Genomic DNA, 20,029 nt, shown 5'->3' with positions numbered 1-20,029 from the left:
GGCAGCATAGCAACTCCTGTAGTACTTATGGCGATATTTCAATTGTTGTAATTCAAGTTTGTCTACTCTTGAATCATTGAATTGTTCTAAGATATCACGCCATGCTTTCTTTGTGTAACCTGTTCCTTCTTTCCCTCCGTGTAAAGTTTGATCTTTCAGTATAGTGAGAAGTATTTTGTCCTCCGAAGATTTCCATACATGCCTCTTTTTATCTGGGTTTTCTTTCCTATTTTTTTGGTCCTTCTGATCATCCATATTTATCTACAAGAAAATAAAAAACTTAAATGAGTATGTGATTGACAAACTTAATTGCTCTTGACATTTCAAAACCTCCAATTTAAAGTTGTACTTACAACAAGCCATATTGCAAAGTGAGTTATTTGGTTGAGAAGAACACTGTTAAGTGGAAGAAATGAACATGATAATAATATTTCAACTGCATTCGTGTGATCTCTTGGCGTGTATTCTCCTGATTGCAGTAGACAAATGGGGGTCTAGGACTGAGCTAATCTTTAATGTTTTACCTATGACAACACTTGCTACTAATTGTTTGATTTCTACGTGTATTCCTATGTTCTTTTCACAATGCAGGTCGACAAAGGAACTGATGGCTTGTATTTCAGTGATCTACTGTTGGCTTACCATTTGTTTTTATAGAGGTAAAGCTGCATGTGCATGTTGAATTTAAATTTGAGGGCCCCTTATATCCAGGAGTACACGATTGGCCTACATACTAGACTATGATACATGTGTATACAATTTAGACTACAACACAAACATACATACTTATATCGCACAGTTCAGAGCCTAGTGCCTATTAATACCATATAAATATATAATTAGAGTTAGCGTGCCATTTACTCTTTTTTCATATCTGGCATTTACCTGGTTTCCATGTACAGCAGCAAGTAACTAGTGTAGTGGGTTTCTTTTATAATCAAACAGAGGTGTGTTTCCAATTAGAGAGAGGAAGGGACAAATTGCCAAGTTGGTGGTTCTAGTTTCATCTACGAATTGGCTATCCCAGATTACCGGAGTTTTTTTCTTTCTGCAAAATGAGCTTCATTACCAAAAAAATGAATCGATGAACAATACCATGAATTTGTAGATCTACGTACGAATTTGTTGATCAGGATGATTGATCGATGAACAATACCATGAAATTTGTACATCTACAACTCATATGGACCAATTTGTTGATCAAGATGATTGATCGATGAACAATACCATGAAATTTGTACATCTACAATTTATATGGACTAATTTGTTGATCTGGATGATTGATCAATGGACAATGTCATGAAATATGTACATCGACTACAACTTATATTGACAGGATGATTGATCTTACCAAGGTCGTGCAACTTGATTGAAGATGGGAAGATGATGAGAACCGCCTGATGAAGAAGCTGCTGAGAACCAGCGCCGGCGTCTCCCAGCCAGCGCCTGTGAATGGAATTGACGGCCAGCCAGTTTTATTAGCGATGGGGCCTGTATATAAGCAATGAAAAAGGCGCGAGGGCGAGCAGCAAAACGCAGAACTGGCGCTAGAAAAGTTGTTGAGAAGCGAGCGGGCGGGAAAAAGTTGTTGCGATCACGCATATAGCAATCGCGTTTGTGGAAACACGGATAAAGCTCGTTTTTCTATAAGCCCGAAATCTTGGGTTGTACAGTTCCAAGTTTTCTATAAACGTGGATTTGTTATAGTAGCCAAACAAGATTTTGTTCGGTTGAACCGTTTTCCTGGTTTATAAAGTACGGATTCTATATATATTTTCTATCCAAACAACGCCTAAAGGAGGTTGGCACTCCTGCCATGTCCCATGCAAAACTCACGCCACTACTTGACCATTACCCCAACTACATGCACGAAGTAACTAACCCCACTAATCTATGCATGCACTAACCGGCCTTATCCTATTCATGGAATCACTCCAACAGCCACACGACTAGGCCATATCTAAAACTAACTCCACATCTCAAGTGGCCTACTACACGAACAAAACTAGCTAGCTAACTAGCAGAGCTCAGCCCTTCACTTGGCCGCAACTCTTTGCTTGTCATCGGCTTCAGGTCTCGTCCATCCGCTTCACATGGCTATGCCGCTCATGCAGCCCGGCAGCATCTCGTCGCCATCGGCATCTCGTTATATTCGCCTTTTCACACGACGCTCTAGCATCTCACCTGTTGCACGTTCAAATGAAGCTCCATCTGCCTGCAGATCCCTAACAACTAACTACATGCTGAACAAAACTAAACATGCAGATACATGGAATCAAGATTAAGTCTAACAGACAAGCCGCCGGTGCCAGAGATCATGCGTGGAAACGATGAAGGCGGTGGATCCGGCGGGGGCGATGATGTTGAGGAGACCCCCCTCGATGGTGGTGAAGAACCACAGGACGACAGTGGTGTTGTCGGCGCGCCACGCCGGGTCAGCCATGCGGCGCGCGGAGACGTCGCGGATGTGGTCCTCGGCGTGATGACGGGCCAACATCAGATGGATGTAGTTGCGCCAACGGGTGAAGTTTGTCCCGTCGAGAGTGAGCTTGAAGTCGAGGATGCCGACGAGGCTGGCCGGGAGAGGTGGAGGAGGGGCGGAGGAGGAAGCCAGAGGCCCAGAGGTGGGTGGAACGGCAGCGAGGTGGAGGGCACCGGAGCCTGAACTCTCATCTGTAGCGGGGGCGCAAGGGCGCGGGGCAGTGGAGTTGGAGGCGTCGACGGGGTTGCCGGCGGCAAGGGCCGCAGTAGTGGCATCAGCAGCAGCGGCTTGATCCGCATCAGCCGTGCGCGTGGGAGGGGGAGGGGATGACATGGCTCTGATTACCAACAAGACAAGTGAATCACCGCTGTGTATTGCCTTAGTCAGTCTCGGTTACATATACAGGAGGAAGTCCCTACATGCAGGGCACTATCCAGGAGGTGGCGTTAGACTAGGAACGCCCTTATAGACTAGGCCTACTGGTTACAACAAACTCATCAGGATATACATCGCAGAGATTACATAACGTGACATGACGTGGTAGTTCAACAATAGCGGCCAAACCATTGTGTTTTGGACTCATCGTTAGATTTGTTTGTACCGTTCCCTGTCCGGCAGTCCGGCACGGCGGTACGGCAAGCGTCATCGATTAGGCGTGCGATTCCAAAGCCTACCTCGATATGTTCACAACACCAAAGTCACGCGTACATCACCGGTGTATGGCCAGTGATCATAGCGTGTGCCTCGATCGGTGGAATTCAACAGTCCGCGTGACGTAACCGTTGGGGCGAACGACACTGGGAGCAAACGAACATAGACTTGACTCAAGGCGTTACCCATGCGGCCACTGGAACCCACCCACCGTTGACGCCCGCCTCCGACCGTCGATGTAAAATATCTCTCTTACCGTCCAGTTAATTCTTCTGTACGCGGAGTATAAATGATGGGCGTGTGTGTGCTCCCTTGAGTACTCGTGCACACAGCCTTCCCAAACTACCATGCCTCCCACCACCAAGTTCCTCCTCCTCCTCCTCCTCCCCGTGGCAACAGCCGCCGCAACCTTTGCTCTCGGCCATGGCACCGGCACCGGCACAGCTGTCTGCGTGCCGCGGGAGCGTGATGCCCTGCTGGCGTTCAAACGCGGTGTCACACATGACCCCTCGGGCCGCCTTGCCTCGTGGCGGCGAGGCAGCGACTGCTGCCGGTGGAGGGGCGTAAGGTGCAGCAACCGGACTGGCCACGTCCTCCAGCTTCGACTTGGAAATAGCTACTCGTACTTTGATCAGGAATTTTATACTGGTCGGATAACATCTTTGGATGGCCAGATAAGTCCATCTCTATTTTCTTTGGAGCATTTGGAGCACCTTGATCTCGCCTGCAATTTTCCGTATATATGTAGCAATTGCGGTCATGTTCCAAAACTATGGGGCTCTCTAAAAAACTTGAGATACCTGAACCTCCCATGTACAAGTCGATGACAACACGTTGCTTCGTCAGCTTGGTAACCTCTCTAAGCTGCAGTATCTTGACCTTTCCTACACCACCTACACCATACGCGTGCAACCAACAGATTTTTTAAGCTTAACAAATCTACCTTTGCTACACCATCTTGACCTTGGTGGGTTCAATCTCACCATGGTACATGATTGGCCTCGTATCGTGAATATGATTCCGTCTTTGCAAGTTCTCTATCTTTCTGGTTGCTCGTTTCATAAAGCCAACCAACAGCTCCCACGCTTGAACCTCACAAAACTTGAGAGGCTTGATCTCAGCTACAACCATTTTGATCACCCCTCCGAGTCCTGTTGGTTTTGGAATTTGACAAGTCTCAAGTACCTCAACCTTGGAGAAACCTTTTTGTATGGTCATTTTCCCAAGACACTAGGACAAATGACATCCCTTCAAGTCTTTGACTTTTCATACAACAAGTATCTCGACGGCGGCCCCGGCGGCATCATAGCGCCAGGGTTGATGAGAAACCTATGCAATTTGGAAGTGCTAAACCTTGAAAAAGGCCTCTCGTATGGGAACATGACAGAGTTGTATGAGAGCTTGCCACATTGCTCGTCCAGCCCACTAAGAGAACTGTATTTGGATGGAAACAATATCACTGGGACCCTGCCAGCTGGGATTGCCAAATTTACCAGTTTGGCCAGTCTCGTCCTCTCTGATAACCGTATGACTGGACATGTGCCCACTGAGATTGGTAGGCTCAACGGTTTGATTTCCCTAGACCTAAGAAACAACAATTTGACAGGTGTCATCACCGAAGAACATTTCTATGGTTTCACGAGCTTACAGTATATAGATTTATCTAATAATCCTTTGAAGATTATACTAGATCCTGGTCTGCTACCCCCCCTGAAACTAGAGCAAGCATCTTTTGCATCTTGCCAAATAGGTCCTAATTTTCCTTCTTGGCTTCGGTTGTTGCCTAGAGCTGATTACATTGATATGTCAAACACAGGTATAACCGGTCAGCTCCCATACTGGTTCTCAACAACACTTTCACAGGCTATATTTTTGAACTTCTCCCACAACCAGATTAGTGGAAGCCTACCAAAAAATATGGAATCCATGTCAGTGAACTATCTCTATCTAGATAGAAACCAAATAACCGGTGAAATACCTCCATTGCCAGAAAATCTCAATTGTTTCTCCATATCTAACAATTCTCTATCAGGTCATATTACAAGATCTATCTGCAAAACCCAAAAGTTGGAGTGCTTGGATTTAAGCATCAACCAGTTGGAGGGAGAATTTCCTCAATGTATCAAGATGGAAAACATACGGAGTCTTATATTGAGTAACAATATGTTCTCAGGAAAGTTCCCATCTTTTCTGCAAAGCACAAATATAAAGTTTCTAGATCTATCAAGAAATAAGTTTTCTGGAAGATTGCCTGAATGGATCGGAGACTTGGTGGCACTAGAGTATATAGGATTAAGCTATAATATGTTCTCTGGGAGTATTCCATCCAGCATCATCAATCTTGGAGGAATGTACAATTTTGATGTAGCAGGCAACAGATTGTCAGGTGTTATACCTCGCAATCTTTCAAATTTGACGGGTATGGCAGGTCAGGTGCGATACTGGAACGTAGACTCGAACTGGATGCAACCTCAATTTATTTTGCCCGTGTTCACAAAGCGACAAGAGCTTCATTATAAACAAACATTTGCTAACTTCTCAAGCATTGACTTATCCTTGAATTACTTAACTGGAGTAATTCCGGAAGAAATTACTTCGGTGAATGGATTGGTGAATCTGAATATTTCTTGGAACTACTTGACTGGAGAAATTCCACGCAGTATTGGGTCCATGAAATCACTTGAATCACTGGACCTATCAAGGAACAAACTTTGTGGGGAAATTCCACCGAGCCTATCAAATCTGACCTATTTGGAACATTTGGATTTGTCTTACAACAATCTGTCCGGAAGAATACCACCAGGATCGCAACTTGACACTCTCTACGACTACTACCCATATATGTACAGCGGCAACGTTGGTCTCTGCGGGCGTCCTCTCCAACGGAATTGTCCAGGAAGTAATAATAATGCAACAAAGCTAGTTGATGGTGATACCAAGAGAAGTGCGCATGTGTCTGATTCAATGCTCTTTTACCTCGGGCTTGGGTCAGGGTTTCTCGTTGGCCTCTGGGTGGTGTTCTGTACCATGCTATTCAAGAAAACATGGAGGATTGCGTATTTCCAGCTCTTCGACAAGGTATATGACAAGCTATATGTATTTGTTGTTGTTACTTGGGCAAGATTGGCACAGAAGGCATTGAATCTAACTGGGAAGCTTGGCTAGAATTGCAAATGGAGTTGCACAAGAGAGTGAGTTTTCCTCTGGTTAGAAATATTGCTATGCTTTGACAACATAAGTTTAAATAAAAAAAATGTTCCAATCAAGTAATACACTTACTATCTGTGTATACTAGCCATGCGGTTATCAGTGTAGCTTAGTAAAATGTATTGTGTGTGCATCATTGGTTAGAACTAGCTTTTGTTAGAAGTTGCACATGTACAGGTATACGGTATTGTATAAATCGTATACCTTCTAGAAAGGGTTCGGGAGTGCATGTAGAATTGGGCTGTTTGGAGTTAGTTGTAATCTGGGATTCAGTTGTTAATGGTGGAACTTATCCGGGGTATAGCTTAGTGCGGATCAAGTCATCAACAACCCAATCCTACCTGTACTCTTGCCTTATATATATAAACATGCACACGTCCCTGCAACGAGTGCATACGCTTTTGTTTGGGACTGCTCTGCTTCATCAAAATCAGGTTTGCTCCACCAAATCCACTTTAAACCGGTTTCATACATGAGTTGCAACTCTTTCAAAGAGAATGTTTTACTTCCATCTAGCTTCAGCTTCAAGAATGGAAATTTTGGTGGAAATGATCTATTTTATTGGATGAGTGGGGAGAAACAAAGAGGTATCGACTTACTTGTGGCAGTGGTGGGTAATTTCCTTTCAACTCCAGCTTCTACAGTTTTTTGTGGCACCTCCTAAAGAGCTTCACAAAAAAACAGAGCGGAGCGACATATTATGGAGCTATCTGTTTTGCTTGCGTTTTCTAGAGCGGAGCTGAATTTCAAGATGTGAAGCAGTCCCAAAGAAGTTATTTTTTATTACCAGCAAAAGTGTCCATGCGTAATAATGAAGGCCTAAACATTTTAGCAGTTCAACTCCTAGTGTGTAATAATCCTTATGTAAAAATCATCGTGCTAGGCTGATGTACTATTCTAAACACTGCAGTTGAAGGTGATGTATATTTAGGTCGGGCGATATGTCTTGTTTCACACAAGTATTCAATCAGTTTCAATCTGGATGATGATTGTGGTGGCTCAAATCAACACAGCCAATTATGTTTTCTATGTTTTGAATGGATGGATGGGTATTTGTTTTCCCTTGTTGTGCTATAGAGTAATGTTTGAGTTTTGATTTCGGTGCATGTTAAGTACAGTTTCCAATCAAGTTGTAGCAAGCATTTTTTTATTTAGGGTTGAGGGAGACAGTGTCGAGGACGTTGCGGCGGCGTCGCGTCTGAATAAGTTTCCTTGGGCTCTGTGCACGGTTAGTGAAAGCTCTTGCCTTCGTCTAGGGGCTAGCTGGGTGGGGGGTCCCTGGATCTCGTCGAGGTCGCGGGCTATAGTGTCTAGAGGTCGACTGACACTGGCCGGTTGGGTCCTCGGATAGGAGGTGGTTGTGTGGAGATGGAGATTCTTCTTCCTCCTCGTCGGTATGATTTTCCGATGATGTTCTTCCTCTTTTTTGTGCTGCTGCTGGAGGGACATCTTGCTTTACCCGGACGGTTGGCCCGGCTGCGGTGCCGAAACCGGATCCTAATTCTCTTCCATCTGGAAGGGTCACATATAACTTTGTATTATTTCATGATTTGAATACAATCTTACTTTCTAAAAAAAATTAATCTACGCGTGTACCAAGTGATTAGGGGATTAGGAGCCGCTTTGAGATGTGTGCTAAGGGCGAGGTGGGGATAGGAAGCCATGTCCAACAGAAATGTCCTCCTCCACGTCACACGTGCTTGTTTGCGTCATGAATATGTGGCCAGTAATCATGCCGACTAATCCGCAAAGACCAAATGAAACACGACTCGTGTTTGTTGCCCTACAGCCACTCGAATCGAATCCACCGCGACGACTGAGTCCGGCCGTTCACTTCAGTACTCGTACACGAACAAACACAGCAAAACCATCATGTGCCACCACCAAGCTCCTCTTGCTGCTCCTCGACGGAACAGCCGCCGCCTTTGCTGGCCATGCCGCCGGCACCGGCGCCGGTACCACTGGCTCTGGCTGCGTGCCCAAGGAGCGTGATGCCTTGATGGCGTTCAAAAGCGGCGTCACATACGACCCCGCGGGCCGCCTCGTCTCGTGGCGGCGAGGTGTCGACTGCTGCCGGTGGAGGGGCGTCCGATGCAGCAACCGGACTGGCCATGTCGTCGAGCTTCGATTTGGATATACCGAGCTAATCGACGGCGAACAGTACCCGTACATGGAAGGCGACGTAAGTCCATCTCTGTTTTCTTTGGAGCACCTGGAACACCTTGATCTTGGTGAGACTTCACTGAGTATTCCAGGTGGCCGTTATAATTCCAAGTTATGGGGATCTCTTAAGAGCTTGAGATACTTGAACCTCTCCGGCACAATATTACTCGATGGCGACAAGATGTTGCCTCAGCTTGGTAACCTCTCTAAGCTCCAATATCTCGACATTTCATACGCTTCCTACATGAATCCTAGTGTAAAACCAACAGATTTATCATGGTTAACACGTCTGCCTTTGCTGCACCATCTTGACCTGAGCTGGGTAAATCTTACCATGGTGCATGATTGGCCTCACACCGTGAATATGATTCCTTCTTTGCAAGCTCTCCATCTTTCTGCCTGTTCACTTCAAAATGCAAACCAGCGGCTCCCACACCTGAACCTCACAAAACTTGAGTGGCTTGATCTCAGCATGAATGATTTTGATCATCCCTCCGAATCCTGTTGGTTTTGGAACTTGACAAGCCTCAAGTACCTCAACCTTGGATCCACTTTTTTATATGGTCAATTTCCTAGCATGTTGGGGGAAATGATGTCCCTTCAATTCTTTGACTTCTCAGAAAACATGCATCTTGATGGCCATGGCGGTGGCGTCATAGCGCCTCGATTGCTGAGAAACCTATGCAATTTGGAAGTTCTAAACCTTGCGAAAGGTCTGTCTTATGGTAACATGACAGAGTTATACGGAAGTTTGCCACACTGCTCTTCCAGTAAACTGCAAAGATTGGATTTGCATAAAAACAATATCACCGGGACACTACCAGCTGGGATTGTCCAATTTACCAGCTTGGCCATTCTCGACCTTTCCAATAACCATCTGGCAGGATATGTGCCTTCGGAGATTGGTACACTCAGCAATCTTATTTTCCTGAACTTGGGATACAACAAATTCACAGGTATCATCACGGAAGAACACTTCTGTAACTTAACGGCCTTAAAACATATAGATTTGTCCAATAATTTCTTGAGGATTGTGGTAGATCCTGATCGACTACCCCCCTTGAAACTAGAGATCGCATCTTTTGCATCTTGCCAAATGGGTCCTGGTTTTCCTGCCTGGCTTCAACGGATGTCTGGTGTTTATATCATCGATATGTCAAACACGGGTATAACCGGTCCGTTTCCGTACTGGTTCTGTGCAACACTTTCACTCGCTAAAGGTTTGGACATGTCTGACAATCAAATCAATGGAAGCTTGCCAAAGAACATGGAAATCATGTCATTGGGGTATCTCTCCCTAGATAGAAACCAAATAGTCGGTGAAATACCAACATTGCCGAGAAACCTCACTGATTTTTCCATCTCAAACAATGATTTGTCCGGTCAAGTTCCAGGATCTATATGCAAATCCAGAGAGTTGCTGAGGTTAGATTTGAGCAACAACAGTTTGAATGGAGAATTTCCTCAATGCGTCGGGATGACACAGATAACCAATCTTTTTCTAGGTGATAATATGTTCTCAGGCAAGTTCCTATCTTTTCTGCAAAGCTGCAATGGTATAACTGTTCAAGATCTATCAAGAAATAAGTTATTTGGGAGATTGCCTACATGGTTAGGGGACCTTAATAATTTGCAATCTCTACGGCTAAGTTACAATATGTGTTCTCAGGGAGTCTTCCATTGAGCATCACCAATCTAGGAGAAATGTATGATTTCAATATAGCAGGCAACAGACTATCAGGTGTTATACCCTGGAATATGTCAAAATTAACAAGCATGAAGAGGAAGAATGATGGTGAGCAGCTATTTTATAATTTGCCTGTGACCACGAAGCGTCAGGAACGTTATTACGGAGTTCGACATTCCAAGATGGTGACCATTGTCTTATCCTTGAATTTCTTAACTGGGGAAATTCCAGAAGAAATTGTTTCTCTTGGCCAACTGGTGAATCTGAATTTGTCATGGAACTACTTGTCTGGAGAAATTCCACATAAGATTGGATCCATGCAATCACTTGAATCACTAGACCTGTCAAGGAATAAACTTTCCGGAGAAATTCCACTGAGCATATCAAATCTAACATATTTGGCTTGGTTGGATCTTTCGTACAACAATTTGTCAGGAAGATTGCCACCGGGATCACAACTTGACACCCTATATGACAATAACCCATATATGTACAAAGGCAACAAAGGTCTTTGTGGGTCTCCTCTCCAACGGAATTGTTCAGGAGATAATAATGCAACAAAGCTTGACAACAGTGATCAAGAGAGAAGTGCGCATGTCCCAGGTCCAATGTTTTTCCACCTTGGGCTTGGGTCAGGGTTTGTTGTTGGTGTCTGGGTGGTGTTATGTACCATGCTCTTCAAGAAAACGTGGAGGATTGCATATTTCCGGCTCTTTGATGAGGTATATGACAAGCTATATGTATTTGTCGTCGTCAATTGTGCAAAATTGGCACGGAAGACACCACAGCTAATTGAGAAGCTTGGCTAGAACCACAAATGGAGACGGATAAATAGCGTACGCGTGTTTTCCTGGTTAAAATCTGGCTATGCTTTGAAGACACACAAGTTTAAATAATGAATGTACTTATTGCTTATTTGTACTAGCCATGCGGCCACCAGTGGTACTTGGTAAAAGGTGATGAGTGTGCATCATTCGTTTGAACTAGCTTTACCACTGTTGCTTAGTCCGTGTAATGTCATTTATGGACGTTTCTTTTCCTACAAGGTAGGAGTATATCAATGGTGTGTAATTAGTTCATGTAGTGAGGTACACCATCTGTTTATATGAATTAAATGTCTCAACCTGGAGAGCACATGACTTTGTTCATGTAAAGCATCGACAGGCAAATGAGATCGATCATGAATGGGGATACTGAATATCTACATTGAAAATTCTTACGGACAGGAACCTCCGTCATTCTATGGCCCGGAGGAGCTCCTATTGGGCGTATTCCGCACCAGTTATACAACCCAGCGCTCATGTGCACCCTTCTGTAGGCCGACCCAATAATGTGAGCACAGTGAGTTACGCAGGTTCGTCCCACGTTTGGTGACGGTTAGGTTTAGGTCCGGCGATCACATAGGCGATTGCGCTCCCTCCCGGTTTCTCGCTGGTTGTTCGTCCTAGCCCGTACAGATCTCGCCGCCGACTCGACCAGAGTGCGGAGTCGTCGCGCCTGTGCTCCTGGTCGTGCTTGCGAGTCCCACCCTCCACCATAAGCCTCTCGCGTGCGTCGTAGGGCACGCGACCGTAATACACCACATCTAGGGTTTCTCGGTTTTGAAGCGGGTCGTTGAAGCAATGGAGAGGGTGGCTGGGTTGCTGGAGCAGATGAAGCTTTCGGAGGAGGAGAGGAAGGGGTGAAGATCCGGTGGACGACGAGGGCGAAGGGGAATGAAGGAGAGATCCAGGCGATTGGGAAGGTGATGTCTGATCGGCCGGTGCATCCGGAGGCAATAAGCTTCTCGTTAGGGCGTTGCTGGTGCCCGCTGAAGGGGGTGGACTGCAAGGAACTGGGGGAGAACATATTCCTCTTCACTTTCAAGCAGGAGGCGGGGAAGCGGAAGGCACTGGAGGAAGGTCCGTGGATGTTTGATAATGATTTGGTCATAGTGGTGGATTTTGTGTTGAGCAAGAGAATTGAGCAGTATGTGTTTGATGAGGTTCCGATCTGGATCCGGGTGTTTGGTCTGCCGCTTGGGAAGATGGATGAGGACACGGCGGAGGACATTGGCAATCTGGTGGGGAAGTTTGTGGAGATGGGCACGGGGGCTGATGGCTCGGCGATGGGACGGTACCTGCATATCAAAGTCTTTATGCCCATCACTAAACTAATCATGCGGGGCATCTACCTGGACGAGGAGGTGGAGAGTGATGAGGAGAGGATGGGGGAAGGGAAGAGGAGGAAGGAAGATGAACGACCATTCTGCAATTTTGAGTACGAGTTCCTCCCAGACTTTTGCTATGTGTGCGGGATGCTGGGGCATGTGGACAAAGGATGCTCGGTGAGACTGGGGAAGGGGGAGAAGGCACAGTATGGGAAATGGCTGCGAGCAGACATGAGAAGGCGTAGAGGAGAGGAAGGGGGGCCTTGGAGGAGTAATTTTCATGGAAGCGGGAGCAGGAGTGGTTCGAGTGGGGGAAGATCCTTTGGAAGTGGGAGGACGGGGGGACGATCCAGGAGTGATAGCCTCAACTGGCGCAAGCTTGATTGAAGGTCGAGCGGAGGAAGAGTGGAGGACGGTGAGGAGGTGACCAGGCCAAGCAAGAATGCCAGCGCCAGAGGGGGACCGGTGCAACAAAAGAGGCTGGAGTTCGGGGAGAGCGGTGGTGGCGCTGTCAGAAGTGGAGCAGGGGGGTCGGGGCGAAGGGAAGTGGGGTTGATCATTCGGAAGATGGAGCAATCACTCCAGCGGGTGCAGACAAAACTGCTGGCGACCCTGCGGGACATATGGAGGAGGCGAGGGTGAGCCGGGACAAGGGGAAGGATGCTACGGTGGACCGTGCTAAGGATGGAGGAAAGGAGAAGAAGGAAGGATATGTTCCAAAAACTTACAAGAAAGTTCGCAGGGAGGAGAAGGGAGGAGGAGTGGAAAGGGGGGAGGCTAGCAAGATGAGTGGCCAAAAGAGAGGTGTTGAGAAGGGAGAGGATAACGAGGCGGTGAAGAGGGGGAGGGTGGACACGAAGGGCGGATGCCAGGAGGCGATTGATGAAACAAACACTATATCGGACGGGCTGCAAGTGTGGCCCCGTCGGGATCAATGAGAATAATTAGTTGGAATTGCCGGGGACTCGGGAATGGCCCGGCAGTTCGTGGCCTCACTACAAAAAAAAGACACATCCGTGACATTTTGGGCCGAACGAATTTTTTTTCTGTCATACATATGACACTTCTATGACGATAATTATGACAGAACCCGGTATCATCATAGATGTGGTGGGCTCCTACTTCTATGACAAAAAATCATGACAGAAAATGGGCTTTTCGCCCTGGGCGGGCCGGAGACGCAGCTGCATGACATTCTTTGGACCGTCCATGACGGAAAAAACCGTGGTAGAAGCGAGGGCGAGGAAAATTTCGGGGAGTTCCCGGTTACGGTGGGAGTTCGGGGCCGAGCGATGCGCGTTTCTCTCATACACGTACGCGCGTGTGTGCGAGGCGTTGGCTCTAACTGAACCCGAGCGAGGCGTTGGGCTCTAACTGAACCCGAGTGATTGCACTGCAGGCTACGCGTTACTGAACCCGAGCGATCGATCGATGGCTGTTAACTGAACCCGATCGAGCGATTCCTTCGCTACTGCTGCTAACTAAAGCCGATCGATGCTGCCTCTGGATGAGCAGTGAGCGTTGCTAGGGGGGTTTGGATGAACAGTTCCCGGTGGGGGTGGATGAACAGGACCCCGTGGTGTTGCCTCTGGATGAACAGGACCCCGATCGATCGAGCCGGTTGGGGCTGGATGAACAGGACCCCGTGGAGGGCAGGATGAACGGGACCACCCCCTGGAGGGCAGAATGAACAGTAGACGGTGGTGGGCTGGATGAACAGTAGCCCGTGGAGGGATGGTTGAACAGGAGCCCGTGGAGAGGGCTGGTTGAACAGTAGCCGGTGGAGTAGCGCGTGGTGGATGCTGGATGAACAGGAGCCCGTGGATGAACAGTCGCAGGTTGAGGCTGGAGGAGGTCGACGGTGGATGAACAGTAGCCCGTGGAGGCGGGAGGGGGTCGACGATGGAGATAAACAGTGTCCCGTGGAGTCCCGTTTTGCGGTACGCCACACCCCTCCCGATGAACAGGACCCCCGTTTCGACCGTAGCGCTCCAACACAAGTCCGTTTCCTCCGTTTTGCGGTACGCCACACCCCTCCCGATCAACAGGACCCCCGTTTCGACCGTAGGAGGTCCGTTTCCTCCGTTTTGCGGTACGCCAGACCCCTCCCGATGAACAGGATCCCGTTTCAAACGTGGCCGGTCGAACACAAGGCCGCTTCCTCCGTTCTGCTGTACGCCAGGCCTCGTTTCCATCGACTGTTCCGTCCAAGCCCTCCCGATGAACACGACGACGCATTCCGTTCCGACCCAGCCGGTTGGCTCCCCATGAACACGACGACGACGCTGTTTCTCCGTTCTGACCCAGCCATGTACACGAGCCCTCGCCGTACGTATGCGCGAGTAGGCGTTCGAGACCCTGCCCGTATGTACGTACGTGGCCGTATTTTCTTTCTTGCACACTGGCCGCTGTACGTACGTGTACATGCTACGTGCACGCCTCTACTACGACACGTGCGCGCCTCTACATCGACCAGTATGTACGTACACGTTCGCGACCAGAATGACAATGCTACGTATGCTTCGACCAGGTGGGTCCCGACTGTCAGGCACTTCCTTTCCTGCGAAGATGTAGCTGGTGGGTCCCAGCAGTCAGGGGGGCGAATCGTTTTTTTTTTTTGCCCGAACGCACTTCCTTGTGTGCGAAGATCTAGCTGGTGGGTCCCAGCAGTCAGGGGGAAACGTTTTTTTGCGAAATACGGTGGCCCGTCCGGTGGGTCCCAGCAGTCAGGTGGAGGAATCATTATTTTCCGCGTAATAAGGAGGCACTTCCTTGCTGCGGCCGTGGACCCAGCTGCCAGCCTCTCCACGTACAGTCCATGTCCGATGAAAGTCGTTCCTTGACCACGTTGACCACGCCGCGCCGAGAGCACCAGGGCGGTGGACGACGACGAGGCCTAGGAAGGGGACGACGGGGAGCCGGGGAAGACGCGGCAGTGGAAGCCCGCGCGGAGAGGAGTACGAGGGTTCACTGGTTCGGCTGCGGTGTGAGGCTGCCGTCGCCGCAGGGCCTGGCCAGCGGTGGGAATAGTAGGGGGCGGTGAGGCCTCCGCGGTAGCACAGCCGGCCATGGGAGGCAGGAGCATGCGGCACGACCGGCGCTGCTTTGGGCGGCTGGAGCAAGAAGACCAGAGGTTGAAGAAGCACTACGGCCGTTGGATGGACATCGTACGGTCACTGGAGCTAGAATTGTTCATATTGACTAAAGTTGACAAAGGCCCCCGTCCCAGTCAACTTAGTAGGCCCACAAGTCAGCCTCCCACCATGGTGGGTCCCAGCTAGCAGGGGGAGTATTCATTTTTTTGTGCGTAATAAGGAGGCACTTCCTTGCGTGCGAAGATATAGCTGGTGGGTGCGAGCTGTCAGCGGCGGTAACGTTTTTTTCACGAAATACAGAGGCCCTCTCGGTGGGTCCTTGATGTCAGATGGAGCAATCATTATTTTGCGCGTAATAGGGAGGCATTTCCTCGCGTGCGGCCGTGGACCCAGCTGTCGGCCTCTCCACGTACAGTCCACTTCAGATGCATGTCGGTCGTTGACCACGTTGACCAGGCCGCGCCGAGAGCACCAGGGCGGTGGACGACGGCGAGGCCTAGGAAGGGAACGACACGGAGGCAGGGAAGACTCGGCAGTTATGTTCCCACGCGGAGGGGAGTACGACTGTACGAGGGTTTACTGGTTCGCCTGCCGTCGCCGGAGAATAACAGCAGGTGTGGGTGAGTAGAGGGATGGCTAGGCCAGCGATGGAAGTACGGTGGGGCGGTGAGGCCTGCGCGGCAGCAGAGCCGGCCGCGGGGAGGCGGAGCAGGCAGTCCCGCCGGCGCTTGTTTGAGCGGCTGGAGCAGGAAGGGCAGAGATTGAAGAAGCACGACGGTCGTTGGATGGCCATCCAACGGTCACTGCTTGTGCGTCAACCTTTTTTTTAGGAAAGCCTCAAATCTGTGGAAAACAGCATACAGCCCATCTGCCATTATTTCTAATAATTTACAGCTCATTTGCTAATTATTAATGTTTTTTTAGAGCCCATATTCTTTTTGTTAGCATTACAGCCCATATTGTGGCCATGGTTAAAAAATTATACGAAATTTTGCATATTTCGGTGCGGTCCGAACTGTTTTTAATCCCGAAATTTCGACTCACATTCGAACTGATTTTAAAAATAAATGTATATCAATATAAAATCCAACAAATTCTCCACGCATAAAATATAATGTAATTTAAAATCTCGAAATGAAAAAAAAAGATATTTGAAACTAATTGCCGGTTTGATGTGTTTAAAAATGTACAGCCCATTTCTCATTACTGATGGGCCATTTTCTCGGCCAGCCGAATGAAAGCTCTCCTCGTCTTGAAAGATTTACAGCCCAACAGGCCTGACAAAGCGACTTACTTGGCAAATCACAAAAAAACTGGGCTGTGGACCCAGCTGTCAGCCTCTCCACGTACAGTAGTATTCCGATGGAAGTCGTTCTTTGACCACGTTGACCACGCCGCGCGGAGAGCACCATGGTGGTGGACGACGACGAGGCCTAGGAAGGGGACGACGCTGGAGCCAGGGAAGACGCGACAGTGGAAGCCCGCGTGGAGAGTAGTACGAGGGTTCACTGGTTCGGCTGCGGTGTGAGGCTGCCGTCGCCGCAGGGCCTGGCCAGCGGTGGGAATAGTAGGGGGCGGTGAGGCCTCCGCGGCAGCACAGCCGGCCACGGGAGGCAGGAGCATGCGGCACGACCGGCGCTGCTTTGGGTGGCTGGAGCAAGAAGACCAGAGGTTGAAGAAGCACTACGGCCGTTGGATGAACATCGTACGGTCACTGGAGCTAGAATCGTTCATGTTGACTAAAGTTGACAAAGGCCCCCGTCCCAGTCAACTTAGTAGGCCCACAAGTCAGCCTCCCACCATGGTTGGTCCCAGCTAGTAGGGGGAGTATTCATTTTTTTTGTGCGTAATAAGGAGGCACTTCCTTGCGTGCGAAGATATAGCTGGTGGGTCCGAGCTGTCAGCGGCGGTAATGTTTTTTCGCGAAATACAGAGGCCCTTTCGGTGGGTCCCTGATGTCAGGTGGAGGAATCATTATTTTGCGCATAATAAGGAGGCATTTCCTTGCGTGCGGCCGTGGACCCAGCTGTTGGCCTCTCCACGTATAGTCCACTTCAGATGCATGTCGGTCGTTGACCACGTTGACCAGGCCGCACCGAGAGCACCAGGGCGGTGGACGACGGCGAGGCCTAGGAAGGGAACGACACAGAGGCAGGGAAGACTCGGCAGTTGTTTCCCACGCGGAGGGGAGTACGACTGTACGAGGGTTTACTGGTTCGTCTGCCGTCGCCGGAGAATAACAGCAGGTGTGGGTGAGTAGAGGGATGGCTAGGCCAGCGATGGGAGTATGGTGGGGCGGTGAGGCCTGCGCGGCAGCAGAGCCGACCGCGGGGAGGAGCGAGCAGGCAGTCCCGCCGGCGCTTGTTTGAGCGATTGGAGCAGGAAGAGGAGAGATTGAAGAAGCACGACGGTCGTTCGATGGCCATCCAACAGTCACTGCTTATGCGTCAACCTTTTTTTTTTAGGAAAGTATCAAATCTGTGGAAAACAGCATACAGCCCATCTGCCATTATTTTTAATAATTTACAGCCCATTTGCTAATTATTAAGGTTTTTTCGGAGACCATATTCTTTTTGTTAGCATTACAGCCCATATTGTGGTCACGGTTAAAAAATTATACGAAATTTTGCATATTTCGGTGCGGTCCGAACTGTTTTTAATCCCGAAATTTCGACTCACATTCAAACTAATTTTAAAAATAAATGTATATCAATATAAAATCCAAAAAATTCTCCACGCATAAAAATTAATGTAATTTAAAATCTCAATATGAAAAAAAGATATTTGAAACTAATTGCCGGTTTGATGTGTTTTAAAAATGTACAGCCCATTTCTCATTACTGATGGGCCATTTTCTCGGCCAGCCGAATGAAAGCTTTCCTCGTCTTGAAAGATTAGCAGCCCAACAGGCTGACAAAGCGACTTACTTGACAAATCACAAAAAAAACTGGGCTCTGGCCGTGGACCCAGCTGTCAGCCTCTCCACGTACAGTACTCTTTCGATGGAAGTCGTTCCTTGACCACGTTGACCATGCCGCTCGGAGAGCACCACGGCGGTGGACGGCGGCGAGGCCTAGGAAGGGGACGACGCGGAGCCGGGGAAGACGCGGCAGTGGAAGCCCGCGCGGAGAGGGGTACGAGGGTTCACTGGTTTGGCTGCGGTGTGAGGCTGCCGTCGCCGCAGGGCCTGGCCAGCGGTGGGAATAGTAGGGTGCGCTGAGGCCTCCGCGGCAGCACAGCCGGCCACGGGAGGCAGGAGCATGCGGCACGACCGGCGCTGCTTTGGGCGGCTGGAGCAAGAAGACCAGAGGTTGAAGAAGCACTACGGCCGTTGGATGGACATCGTACGGTCACTGGAGCTAGAATCGTTCATATTGACTAAGTTGACAAAGCCCTTCGTCCCCGTCAACTTAGTAGGCCCACAAGTCAGCCTCCCACCAAGGTGGGTCCCAGCTAGCCGGGGGAGTATTCATTTTTTGTGCGTAATAAGGAGGCACTTCCGGTGGGTCTGAGCTGACAGCGGGGGCAACGTTTTTTTCAGGAAATACGGTGGCCCGTCAGGTGGGTCCCAGCAGTCAGGGGGCAAACATTTTTTTGCAAAATACGGTGACCCGTCCAGTGGGTCCCTGCGGTCAGTTGGAGGAATCATTATTTTCCGCGTAATAAGGAGCCACTTACTTGCTGCGGCCGTGGACCCAGCTGAGACTCTCCACGTACAGTATACTTCTGATGGAAGTCGTTCCTTGACCACGTTGACCTCGCCGTGTTCCGTTGCAGGCATGCGTCCATGGGCGTGGTGCGTCCCCACTGTCAGCCTCTCACGTAAAGTCATCTTTCGATGACTCTCGGTTGTTGACCACGTTGACCACACCGTGCCGACGCACCCAGACTGGAACGACCCGGAGATGGGGAAGACGGGGCAGTGGAGTCGCAGATGGAGAGGAGTGGGAAACTTCACTGGTTCAGGTGCGCGGCAGCACAGCCGCGGTGCCGCCCACGGGAGACAGGAGCAAGAACAGAGGTTGAAGAAGGAGCACGGCTGTTGGATTAACATCCAACGGTCCAGCTGCTAGAATCATTTGTTTATTAAGTTGACAAAGCCGTGCGTACACGTCCGCTTAGTAGGCCCACAAGTCAGTCACCAAATCTAACGGGTCCCAGCTGTCAACGGGATGAATAATTTTTTTCGCAAAACAAGGAGGCACTTCCTTCCGTGCGAAGATACAGCCGGTGGGTCCCAGCTGTCAGGTGGAGGAAACATTTTTTCAGCTTAATAAGGAGGAACTTTCCTTGCGTGCGACCATGGACCTCGTGGGTCCCAGCCGTCAGGCTCTCCACGTATAGTCCTCTTCCGATGACTCTCGTTTGTTGACCACGCCGCACCGAACGCAGCGAGGCGGTGGACGACGGCGAGGCCCCGGACGGGAACGACTCGGAGATGGGAAAATGCGGCAGTGGTGTCGCAGATTGAGAGGAGGAGAAGGGTTATAACTGGTTCTGTTGCGGCGTGGGGCTGTAGTCTGTGGAGAATAACAGGAGGTGTCGAGGGGTGGAGGGATAGCCTGGCCGACGGTGGGGTAGCGCTTCACAGCGAT

General features: G+C 49.2%; 2 protein-coding genes across 2 annotated transcripts; both read left to right on the top strand.

The window, feature by feature from the left end:
• Positions 1-2,269: 2,269 nt before the first annotated feature.
• Positions 2,270-6,617, top strand: LOC123140777 (receptor-like protein EIX2). Its single transcript, XM_044560060.1, has 2 exons — positions 2,270-2,624; positions 4,200-6,617. The coding sequence occupies exons 1-2, from the start codon at positions 2,270-2,272 to the stop codon at positions 6,296-6,298; spliced, it is 2,454 nt and encodes an 817-aa protein (XP_044415995.1). The 3' UTR covers positions 6,299-6,617.
• A 1,455-nt stretch (positions 6,618-8,072) lies between these two features.
• LOC123140776 (receptor-like protein EIX1) lies at positions 8,073-13,277 on the top strand. Its single transcript, XM_044560059.1, has 7 exons — positions 8,073-10,059; positions 10,173-10,912; positions 11,116-11,146; positions 11,178-11,253; positions 11,417-11,544; positions 11,843-12,516; positions 12,855-13,277. Exons 1-7 carry the CDS (start codon positions 8,073-8,075, stop codon positions 13,275-13,277), a joined length of 4,059 nt encoding a protein of 1,352 aa, XP_044415994.1.
• Positions 13,278-20,029: the final 6,752 nt, after the last annotated feature.

This window comes from Triticum aestivum, chromosome 6D, assembly GCF_018294505.1.
Source record: "Triticum aestivum cultivar Chinese Spring chromosome 6D, IWGSC CS RefSeq v2.1, whole genome shotgun sequence".
NCBI classification, from domain to species: domain Eukaryota; kingdom Viridiplantae; phylum Streptophyta; class Magnoliopsida; order Poales; family Poaceae; genus Triticum; species Triticum aestivum.
The sequence above is the reverse complement of the archived record's forward strand: the minus strand, read 5'-3'. Positions and strand labels throughout refer to the sequence as shown.